Below are 12475 nucleotides of genomic sequence, written 5' to 3'. Positions count from 1 at the left end.
TGCACACAGACTGACCCACATGGTGGATGTAGTGAAGAAGTCCATTCCATCAATTCTATAGTTCTTTGATGAAGAGTCTCTCCCTTCTCACGTGTATACCAAATTTGCATACAATATTTCATTTATAGCTAGTCACCATGTAATTGTAATACTCCATTTCCTACCAGACCATCTCGTCAGTGAGTGTGATGGATTAGCTACAGTAAGTTACTGTGAATTGTATTATAACCCACTTGTAACTAGTTGCAAGTAAAAAATAGAAAATGAAAGATGCACTATGCAGACACCGCGCTGCCATTTCATGGTTTCTAAAATTCTAATAGTTCACCTAATTTCAATTTGTGACAAAAAAAGCAAGTATAGCGTAGATAATCATTGTACCATCTATTATAGGAAGAACAGCTCAAATAATCAAAAAGATGAATCAAATCAAATTTATTTGTCACATAGCCATGGTTAGCAGATGTTAATGCGAGCGTAGCGAAATGCTTGTGCTTCTAGTTCCGACAATGCAGTAATAACCAACGAGTAATCTTACCTAACAATTCCAAAACTACTACCTTATACACACAAGTGTAAGGGGATAAAGAATATGTACATAAAGATATATGAATGAGTGATGGTACAGAACAGCATAGGCAAGATGCAGTAGATGGTATCGAGTACAGTATATACATATGAGATGAGTAATGTAGGGTATGTAAACAAAGTGGCATAGTTTAAAGTGGCTAGTGATACATGTATTACATAAAGATGCAGTAGATGATATAGAGTACAGTATATACATATACATATGAGATGACTAATGTAGGGTATGTAAACATTATATTAAGTAGCATTGTTTAAAGTGGCTAGTGATATATTTTACATCAATTTCCATCAATTCCCATTATTAAAGTGGCTGGAGTTGAGTCAGTGTGTTGGCAGCAGCCACTCAATGCTAGTGGTGGCTGTTTAACAGTCTGATGGCCTTGAGATAGAAGCTGTTCTTTAGTCTCTCGGTCCCTGCTTTGATGCGCCTGTACTGACCTCGCCTTCTGGATGATAGCAGGGTGAACAGGCAGTGGCTCGGGTGGTTGTTCTGCATGATGATCTTTATGGCCTTCCTGTGACATCGGGTGGTGTAGGTGTCCTGGAGGGCAGGTAGTTTTCCCGCGGTGATGCGTTGTGCAGACCTCACTACCCTCTGGAGAGCCTTACGGTTGTGGGCAGAGCAGTTGCCGTACCAGGCGGTGATACAGCCTGACAGGATGCTCTCGATTGTGCATCTATGGAAGTTTGTGAGTGCTTTTGGTGACAAGCCGAATTTCTTCAGCCTCCTGAGGTTGAAGAGGCGCTGCTTTGCCTTCTTCACGACGCTGTCTGTGTAGGTGGACCAATTCAGTTTGTCCGTGATGTGTACGCCGAGGAACTTAAAATTTACTACCCTCTCCACTACTGTCCCATCGATGTGGATAGGGGGGTGCTCCCTCTGCTGTTTCCTGAAGTCCACAATCATCTCCTTTGTTTTGTTGACGTTGAGTGTGAGGTTATTTTGCTGACACCACACTCCGAGGGCCCTCACCTTCTCCCTGTAGGCCGTCTCGTCGTTGTTGGTAATCAAGCCTACCACTGTAGTGTCGTCCGCAAACTTGATGATTGAGTTGGAGGCGTGCATGGCCATGCAGTCGTGGGTGAACAGAGAGTACAGGAGAGGGCTCAGAACGCACCCTTGTGGGGCCCCAGTGTTGAGAATCAGCGGGGTGGAGATGTTGTTACCTACCCTCACCACCTGGTGGTGGCCCGTCAGGAAGTCCAGTACCCAGTTGCACAGGGCGGGGTCGAGACCCAGGTTCTCGAGCTTGATGACGAGTTTGAAGGGTACTATGGTGTTAAATGCTGAGCTGTAGTTGATGAACAGCATTCTCACATAGGTATTCCTCTTGTCCAGATGGGTTAGGGCAGTTTGCAGTGTGGTTGCGATTGCGTCGTCTGTGGACATATTTGGGCGGTAAGCAAATTGGAGTGGGTCTAGGGTGTCAGGTAGGGTGGAGGTGATATGGTCCTTGACTAGTCTCTCAAAGCACTTCATGATGACGGAAGTGAGTGCTAAGGGGCGGTAGTCGTTTAGCTCAGTTACCTTAGCTTTCTTGGGAACAGGGACAATGGTGGCCCTCTTGAAGCATGTGGGAACAGCAGACTGGGATAAGGATTGATTGAATATGTCCATAAACACACCAGCCAGCTGGTCTGCGCATGCTCTGAGGACGCAGCTGGGAATGCCGTCTGGAACTGCAGCCTTTCGAGGGTTAGCACGTTTAAATGTTTTACTCACGTCGGCTGCAGGGAAGGAGAGTCTGTAGGTTTTGGTTGCGGGCCGTGTCAGTGGCACTGTATTGTCCTCAAAGCGGGCAAAAAAAGTTATTTCGTTTGTCTGGGAGCAGGACATCCTGGTCCGCGACGGGGCTGGCTTTCTTTTTGTAATGCGTGATTGACTGTAGACCCTGCCATATACCTCGTGTCTGACCCGTTGAATTGCGACTCTACTTTGTCTCTATACTGACGCTTAGCTTGTTTGATTGCCTTGCGGAGGGAATAGCTACACTGTTTGTATTCGGTCATGTTTCCGGTCACCTTGCCCTGGTTAAAAGCAGTGGTTTTAGTTTCACGCGAATGCTGCCATCAATCTACGGTTTCTGGTTTGGGAATGTTTTAAATCGTTGCTATGGGAACGACATCGTCAATGCACTTTCTAATGAACTCGCTCACCGAATCAGCGTACTTGTCAATGTTGTTGTTGGAAGCAATGCGGAACATATACCAATCCATGTGATCGAAACAGTCTTGAAGCGTGGAATCAGATTGGTTGGACCAGCGTTGAACAGACCGGAGTGCGGGAGCTTCTTGTTTTATTTTCTGTCTGTAGGCAGGGAGCAAAAAAATCGTCGTGGTCAGCTTTTCCGAAAGGAGGGCAGGGGAGGGCCTTATATGCATCGCGGAAGTTAGAATAGCAATGATCCAGGGTTTTACCAGCCCTGGTTGCGCAATCGATATGCTGATACAATTTAGGGAGTCTTGTTTTCTGATTAGCCTTGTTAAAATCCCCAGCTACAATGAATGCAGCCTCAGGATATGTGGTTTCCAGTTTGAAAAGAGTCAAATAAAGTTTGTTCAGGGCCATCGATGTGTCTCCTTGGGGGGGAATATATACGGCTGTGATTATAATCGAAGAGAATTCCCTTGGTAGATAATGCGGTCGACATTTGATTGTGAGGAATTCTAAGTCAGGTGAACAGAAGGACTTGAGTTCCTGTATGTTGTTATGATCACACCACGTCTCGTTAATCATAAGGCATAACCCCCCGCCCCTCTTCTTAACAGAAAGATGGTTGTTTCTGTCGGCGCGATGCGTGAAGAAACCAGCTGGCTGCACCGACTCCATTAGCGTCTCTCGAGTGAGCCATGAAGCAAATAACTTTACAGTCTCTGATGTCTCTCTGGAATGCTACTCTTACTTGGATTTCAGTCAACGACAGTCCATCATTACTTTAAGACATGAAGGTCAGTCAATCTGGAAAATTTCAAGAACTTTGAGAGTTTCTTCAAGTGTAGTCGCAAAAAAACATCAAGCGCTATGATGAAACTGTTTCGCATGAGGACCACCACAAGAAAGGAAGACCCAGAGTTACCTCTGCTGCAGAGGATAAGTTCATTAGAGTAAACTGCACCTCAGATTGCAGCCCAAATAAATGCTTCAGAGTTCAAGTAACAGACATCTCAACATCAACTGTTCAGAGGAGACTGTGTGAATCAGGCCTTCATGGTCGATTTGCTGCTAAATAAAAAGACTACTAAAGAAAACCAATAATAAGAAGAGACTTGCTTGGGCCAAGAAAAGCACAAGCAATATACATTAGACCAGTGGAAGTCTGTCCTTTGGTCTGATGAGTCCAAGCATGAGATTTTTGATTCAAACCGCTGTGTCTTTGTGAGACGCAGAGTAGGTGAACGGATGATCTCCACATGTGGTTCCCACAGTGAAGCATGGAGGAGGAGGTGTGATGGTGCTTTGCTGGTGACACGGTCAGTGATTTAAATTGAATTATTTAGAATTCAAGGCACAGCTAACCAGCATGGCTACCACAGTATTCTGCAGCGAAACGCCATCCATCTGGTTTGCGTTTAGTGGGACCATCATTTGTTATTCAACAGGACAATGAGCCAACTCACCTTCAGGCTCTGTAAGGGCTATTTGACCAAGGGGGAGAGTGATGGAGTGCTGCATCAGATGACCTGGCCTCCACAATCACTCAACCTCAACCCAATTGAGATGGTTTGGGATGAGTTAGACCACAGAGTGAAGGAAAAGCAGCCAACAAGTGCTCAGCATATGTGGGAACTTCTTCAAGACTATTGGAAAAAGCTCTGACGAAGGCTGTGAGGTCGACACGTAAGCTTATTTAAGATCAAAATGTATTTATTTGTAATAATGACAATTACAACAATACTGAATGAACACTTATTTTAACTTAATATAATACATCAGTTTAGCCTCAAATAAATAATGAAACATGTTAAATTTGGTTTAAATAATGCAAAAACAAAGTGTTGGAGAAGAAAGTAAAAGTGCAATATGTGCCATGTAAAACAGCAAGTCCCTTGCTCAGAACATGAGAACATACAAAAGCTGGTGGTTCCTTTAAACATGAGTCTTCAATATTCCCAGATAAGAAGATTTAGGTTGAGGTTATTATAAGAATTATAGGACTATTTCTCTCTATACCATTTGTATTTCATATACCTTTGACTATTGGATGTTCTTATAGGCACTTTAGTATTGCCAGTGTAACAGTATAGCTTCCATCCCTCTCCTCGCCCCTACCTGGGCTCGAACCAGGAACACATCGACAACAGCCACCCTTGAAGCATCGTTACCCATCGCTCCACAAAAGCCGCGGAGCAAGGGGAACAACTACTCCCAAGTCTCAGAGCGAGTGATGTTTGAAATGCTATTAGCGCGCACCCCGCTAACTAGCTAGCCATTTCACATCGGTTACACCAGCCTAATCTCGGGAGTTGATAGGCTTGAAGTCATAAACGGCTCAATGCTTGAAGCACAGCGAAGAGCTGCTGGCAAACGCACAAAAGTTCTGTTTGAATGAATGCTTACGAGCCTGCTGCTTCCTACCACCGCTCAGTCAGACTGCTCTATGAAATATCAAATCTTAGACTTAATAATAACATAACACACAGAAATACGAGCCTTAGGTCATTAATATGGTCGAATCCGGAAACTATCATTTAGAAAACAAAGCGTTTATTCTTTCAGTGAAATACGGAACCGTTCCGTTTTTATCTAACGGGTGGCATCCATAAATCTAAATATTGCTGTTACATTGCACAACCTTCAATGTTATGTCATAATTACGTAACATTCTGGCAAATTAGTTCGCAACGAACCAGGCAGCCCAAACTGTTGCATATACCCTGACTCTGCGTGCAATGAACGCAAGAGAAGTGACAGAATTTCCCTATTTTAATATTGCCTGCTAACATGATTTTCTTTTAACTAAATATGCAGGTTTAAAAATATATACTTATGTGTATTGATGTTTATGGTTAGGTACATTCGTGCAACGATTATGCTTTTTTCGCAAATGCGCTTTTGTTAAATCATCCCCCGTTTGGCGAAGTTGGCTGTCTTTGTTAGGAAGAAATAGTCTTCACAGTTTGAGCCAGGCGGCCCAAACTGCTGCATATACCCTGACTCTGTTGCACAGAACGCAAGAGAAGTGACACAATTCCCCTAGTTAAAAGAAATTCATGTTGGCAGGCAATATTAACTAAATATGCAGGTTTAAAAATATATACTTGTATTGATTTTAATAAAGGCGTTGATGTTCATGGTTAGGTACACATTGGTGCAACGACAGTGCTTTTTTCGCGAATGAGCTTGTTAAATCACCCGTTTGGCGAAGTAGGCTATGATTCAATGATAAATTAACAGGCACCGCATCGATTATACGCAACGCAGGACAAGCTAGATAAACTAGTAATATCATCAACCATGTGTAGTTATCTAGTGATTATGTTAAGATTGTTTTTTTATAAGATACGTTTAATGCTAGCTAGCACCTTATCTTGGCTCCTGGCTGCACTCGCATAACAGGTAGTCAGCCTGCCATGCAGTCTCCTCGTGAGGTGCAATGTAATCGGCCATGATCGGTGCCCAAAAATGGCAATTACCGATTGTTATGAAAACTTGAAATCGGCCCTAATTAATCGGCCATTCTGATTAATCGGTCGACCTCTAGTAAACAATGTGAGGAATGTTGTGTCAGTGGAATAACACACTCAGCCTTGGCTGTTGTTCAATGCCACAGACAGATAGTAAGTGCCCATTTGTTATATCTAGCAGTGTCTGGCTAGCATTTAGCCTTCTCCTTAGACTAAAAAATGATTAGAGGTCATCATGGCAGCATGTGCACATTTTTTGCATTCATTTGGGACATACAATAGTTGGTGGTACATGTGGTGTTGGGTTAATCTTTGACATCTCATGTTGAGAGATTAGAAATGATGATAGATTATTACTTTCAACACATACAAAGTAACAAACAGTTCTTCAAATTCAATAGCCCATAAGAGATTGTATTAAGTAAACAGAGTCATTTGAAAGTGGAGCAACACTCCCAGGTGAGCTATTTGAAGCGGAAGTAAATTCAATTGTTGACAGATCTGTTGTGGATTTAAAATGTAGCCAGTTATTAACGCTTATTGTCTTTATGTAGGTCACAAAGGAACGGCTTCTAACAATGAACAACCAATATGTTCTGAAAAGGTAGAATTACTTAATCAAAGAACTTTAGAAGGTCTAGTATTAGTGTATTTGATTTCATTACATAAAAATTATGCCAAAGCAACAAAAGACCATATTACAATACCTCTATCAATCGACAAAACAGACCAGCCTGGATAGGAATTCAAATTTGACTTCATGAACATCATAGCTGTCCAAGAACACTAAACACAGTATATCCTATATCACTGATAGTTATGCAACTATAGATAAGAGACAGCCAGACAGTTAGAAGTCAACCTATCATCTCCGGATCATAAATCGTCTACAGATATCTAAGGAATAGTTATGTTTTCCATGGGTTTGCCCAAATGCTACTGGCTTGCTGATTCCCCCATAGCTCTTCAACAGGGACAGTTTAGCACATTTTAGAGTTGATCTTGGACTCAACTCAAGTCTCTTACTGCCCTAAAACTGACAATGCAGCTATAATGAGACATTTTGACCTGAATATAATTCATGGAATAATACATATTTGTTGGCTCAGATGAGGAGGATATCTAGTGACACATTCAAATCAGAATATTCCATGTTGATATGGCAAGTTACTTCATCCCCATGCCAAATTATGCTGACACCAACTCTCTCGCTCTCATAAAATGCTGGACATTGCACTCATCACGGTCACACATCCTATTCATCTGCCGAATTCTCACCTCCTAATAATGTGTTTCCTATCTCTCTCCAGACACACGCACACATACGAGGAGTAGATAAACAGTCTTCATTGAGATATAAAGTGTGTGTGTGTACATGCGCATGTGTGTATGTGTGTGTACATGCGCACGCGTGTGTGTGTGTGTACATGCGTGTGTGTGGGGGAAAAAGGTCTAAAGGACTCTCAGAAAAAGGACACAAAAATGAGGATGTGAAAACAGAAATAACGACCTTCAGCTCAGAGCCATGTCACACTTGAAATTCCAGAGAACGAAGATGTTACAACATGAAACAGTTTGTCCATAACTCTACAAGCAATTGTGATTTATTGCTGTCCACCACCCCTCCTAAACTTTGACTACGTCTATGCAGTCTACTGAGGCTATGAGAAATATTTACCCGAGGCAGAGATGAAGACTGCTGCTAATCCCAGGACAGTCCACATGACAAAGTGTGTTCTGCAGGAGAAAATTTATAAATATGTCAGGGCTAATTAAATCCCAGATTGCATTACAGGACAGGTGGTGGGTTGATAATATTGACTGATAATGGATTGCTTAATTTTCACAATATTGATTGGAACATAAATGTATAAAGAAGACATTGTCCAATCCAAGCAACGCAACCCCATTTGTTCAGTGGTCTGTCTAATCACATTATTGACTGATGTGTCAGTTCACCGCCCACCAGTCTACAATCCATACACTGTAGTTAATAATGGTGCTTGCTACCTATTGCAACTTCTAATCCATTTGACATTTGCAATATATTTCAATAATATATTCAATAAGTATTAACATTTATTTCATGGACTTCAAATTGTTTTATTTATGGGTAAATCTATTTGAATTCAATCACTTTTTAACAGCATCCCTTTTTGATTTAAACAAAACTTTCCAGACACGTTTTCCCATGGAAGAAGTGGTCAGAAAGTGCCTTTTTGGAGAATGGTGGTCAAAGGGTACCCAGCATACCATGAGACGTCCATGTCTTCATCAATGGAAAATATACATAGTTGGCGTTTGATATAATTCAAAAGCTAATCAAATTGATTGACAACCATGTTTGTAATTTCTTGAAAAATATGTTATTTTTTATTTAACGTATACGCGTGTTTCGATAATTAACGTTAAACTCTGTGTTTTTCTTAAAATGTCGATGTTGTAGTTTTTACTTCATCTGAAGTTGTGTTGTGCCCGCTATCGGTTGAGACACAATCATAGCGTAATTTAATTTCTTCCCACACAGACGAAATTACATTCACTTTCATTTTCTGACTAAGGATCACAAAGTATGTTTTATAAAATGATCATTATTAAATTTACCTGTATGTTTCCATTTTCTCCAGACGAGATCAAAGTTGTGTGTGTATCCCAGTTGAACGACACACGTGGAATGCATAAAAGTCACGAGTGTCGGTTGTCGGTTATTTTTTATATATTTATATATAGATTGACGTCAAGCTTCCGCAAAGAAAGATTGCGACAACAGCATTAAAGTAGCCTACATAATATTGACTTGCACCGTCACTGGTGGGAAAGCCAAATGTGTGTTCACAGGACAGTTAACGCTTGTGCGAGCCTGAGTTCAAGGCAATGGGATTATTGGGATTTCAAATCAAATCAAATTGTATTGGTCAAATGCATGCGGATGTTGCAAAATGCTTGTTTGAATGAATATGCTCGGGAAATGTAACGTTATGAACCCTAGGCATGGGCCCTATCGACTGGTAAAACTGTGTAATAACCTACATCAGCTTCAATGACCACACCAATACCATTGTCTTCTTCTCATAATGAGCCTAATAAATTAGTACAGTAATTACTTGCACAGGCATAAATTAACTGTGGCATTACAGCACCTGCCACCAGAGAGGAGTAGATCTGCATTTTACCCAGAGAGGTCATCAGTGCCTCAGCCAAATCTAGGGATTATGAACCAATTGCTCTGGACAGTGTAAAAATGCAATATTTGTATTTAAAGTTAAAAGAATTGACAAATAAAATGTAATTAGACCTAATGAAATTGATATGATTGTGGTGCGTTCTCAGCCCCCTCCTGTACTCCCTGTTCACCCACGACTGCGTGGCCATGCACGCCTCCAACTCAATCATCAAGTTTGCAGACGACACAACAGTGGTAGGCTTGATTACCAAAAATGATGAGACAGCCTACAGAGAGAAGTTTATTTAACCAGGTAGACCAGTTGAGAACAAGTTCTCATTTACAACTGCGACCTGGCCAAGACAAAGCAAAGCAGTGCGACAAAAACAACCTCAGAGTTACATATGGGATAAACAAATCAAATCAAAGTTTGTCACATGCGCCGAATAAAACAGATGTAGACCATACAGTTGAAATGCTTACTTACAGGCACTAACCAATAGTGCAAAAAAGGTATTAGGTGAACAATAGGTAAGTAAAGTCAAGAAATAAAAACAGTAAAAAGACAGTGAAAAATAACAGTAGCGAGGCTATATACAGTAGCGAGGCTATAAAAGTAGTGAGGCTACATACAGACACCGGTTAGTCGGGCTGATTGAGGTAGTATGTACATCTAGATATGGTTAAAGTGGCTATGCATATATGATGAACAGAGAGTAGCAGAAGCGTAAAAGAGGGGTTGGCGGGTGGTGGATGGCGGGACACAATGCAGATAGCCCGGTTAGCCAATGTGCGGGAGAACTGGTTGGTCAGACCAATTGAGGTAGTATGTACATGAATGTATAGTTAAAGTGACTATGCATATGTGATAAACAGAGAGTAGCAGCAGCGTAAAATAGGGGTTGGGGGACACACACAATGCAAATAGTCCGGGTAGCCACAAACATACAGTCAATAACACAATAGAAAAAAATCTATGTACAGTGTTTGCAAATGTAGTAAGATCAGGGAGGTAAGGCAATAAATAGAGACAAAATAATTACAATTTAGCATTAACATTGGAGTGATAGATGTGCAGATGATGATGTGCCAGTATAGATACTGGGGTGCAAAAGGGCAAAAAAATGAATAACAATATGGGGATGAGGTAGTTGGGTCTACTATTTACAGATGGGCTGTGTACAGGTACAGTGATTGGTAAGCTGCTCTGACAGCTGATGCTTAAAGTTAGAGAGAGGGAGATATAAGTCTCCAGCTTCAGTGATTTTTGCAATTCGTTCCAGTCATTGGCACCAGAGAACTGGAAGGAAAGGCGGCCAAATAAGGTGTTGGCGTTGGGGATGACCAGTGAAATAAACCTGCTGGAGCGTGAGCTACGGATGGGTGTTGCTACGGTGACCAGTGAGCTGCGATAAGGTGGGGCTTTACATAGCAAAGACTTATAAATGACCTGGAGCCAGTGGGTTTGGTGATGAATATGTAGCGAGGGCCAGCCAAGGAGAGCATACAGGTCGCAGTGGTGGGTAGTATATGGGGCTTTGGTGACAAAGCGGATGGCACTGTGTTAGACTACATCCAATTTTCTGAGTAGAGTGTTGGAGGCTATTTTGTAAATTACATCGCTGAAGTCAAGGAACGGTAGGATAGTCAGTTTTACGAGGGTATGTTCAGCAGCATGAGTGAAGGAGGCTTTGATGCAAAATAGGAAGCTGATTCTATATTTAATTTTGGATTGGAGATGCTTAATGTGAGTCTGGAAGGAGAGTTTACAGTCTAGCCAGAAACCTAGGTATTTGTAGTTGTCAGAACCGTCCAGAGTAGTGATGCTAGTCGGACGGGTGGGTTGAAGAGCATGCATTTAGTTTTACTAGCATTTAAAAGCAGTTGGAGGCCACGGAAGGAGTGTTGTATGCCATTGAAGCTCGTTTGGAGGTTTGTTAACACAGTGTCCAAAGAAGGGTCAGATGTTTACAGAATGGTGTCGTCTGCATAGAGGTGAATGAGAGAATCACCAGCAGTAAGAGCTGCTGTATTTATTGGGTCATTATGCTAGTATTATGTATGTTTGTAATAGTGTGTTATATGTGAAAGTGTGTTTGTATTATAAATTGTGTTTTAATGTTTAAGGACTCTTGGAAGATTAGTCCAAATGGGGACTAAAAGAGATACAAATCAAATCAAGAGCGACAACATTGATATATACAGAGAAAAGAGTCGACCCGAGAATTGAACCCTGTGGCACCCCCATAGAGACTGCCAGAGGTCCGGACAACAGGCCTTCTGATTTGACACACTGAACTCTATCTGAGAAGTAGTTGATGAACCAGGCGAGGCAGTCATTTGAGAAACCAAGGCTATTGAGTCTGCCGATAGGAATGTGGTGATTGACAGAGTCGAAAGTCTTGGCCAGGTCGATGAAGACGGCTGCACAGTATTGTCTTTTATCGTTATGATATCATTTAGGACCTTGAGAGTGGCTGAGGTGCACCCATGACCAGCTCGGAAACCAGATTGCATAGTGGAGAAGGTACGGTGGGATTCGAAATGGTCGGTGATTTGTTTGTTAACTTGGCTTTTGAAAATGTTAGAAAGGCAGGACAGGATGGATATAGGTCTATAGCAGTTTTGGTCGAGAGTGACTCCCCTTTGAAGAGGGGGATAACCGCGGAAGCTTTCCAATATTTGGGTATCTCAGACGATACGAAAGAGAGGTGGAACAGGCTAGTAATAGGGGTTGCAACAATTTTGAGCGTGACGTGGGATGGAAACCTGCCGAGCCAACCGAGGCACGGAAACCTCTCGAGCCAGCCAGGGTGTGGAAGCCCGACGGGCTGGCTTAGGCACTCCTGGTTCCCATCGGCGGCGGACTCCAACCCGATGTCACCAACAAAACAAACAAACAAAAAAACTCCTGGGCCAGCTGGGTAAACAAGACCTGACGATCCGGCTGAGGCCCGACGTGGTATGGGCGCCTTCCGAGCCAACCGGGGCAAGGAAACCTCTCGAGCTAGCTAGGGCGTGGAAGCCCGATGAGCTGGCTAGGCACCCCCAGTTCCATCGATGGCGACCCAGAGCCGACGTCACCACCAACCGTAA

At 42.3% G+C, this 12475-nt stretch overlaps 2 protein-coding genes across 3 annotated transcripts in view; both read right to left on the bottom strand.

The window, feature by feature from the left end:
• The window catches only part of LOC115125297 (phosphatidylinositol N-acetylglucosaminyltransferase subunit A-like), a 44795-nt gene extending 36855 nt beyond the window's left edge, over positions 1 to 7940 (bottom strand). The window contains exon 1 of the mRNA XM_029654967.2: positions 7895 to 7940. The gene's annotated coding sequence lies outside the window, so the exon portion shown is untranslated. The remainder of the gene's footprint in view (positions 1 to 7894) is intronic.
• The window catches only part of LOC135571395 (CD276 antigen-like), a 31171-nt gene extending 22102 nt beyond the window's left edge, over positions 1 to 9069 (bottom strand). Inside the window, exon 1 of one of the 2 annotated variants that reach the window (XM_065017486.1) lies at positions 8821 to 9069. In XM_065017486.1, the coding sequence (XP_064873558.1) occupies positions 8821 to 8896 (76 nt within the window). In that variant the 5' untranslated portion in view covers positions 8897 to 9069. The remainder of the gene's footprint in view (positions 1 to 8820) is intronic. The other variant, XM_065017485.1, reaches the window with a different exon arrangement.
• Between the last annotated feature and the right edge of the window lie 3406 nt (positions 9070 to 12475).

The sequence above is a fragment of the Oncorhynchus nerka genome, linkage group LG1 (genome assembly GCF_034236695.1).
Source record: "Oncorhynchus nerka isolate Pitt River linkage group LG1, Oner_Uvic_2.0, whole genome shotgun sequence".
Taxonomy (NCBI): Eukaryota; Metazoa; Chordata; class Actinopteri; order Salmoniformes; family Salmonidae; genus Oncorhynchus; species Oncorhynchus nerka.
The sequence above is the reverse complement of the archived record's forward strand: the minus strand, read 5'-3'. Positions and strand labels throughout refer to the sequence as shown.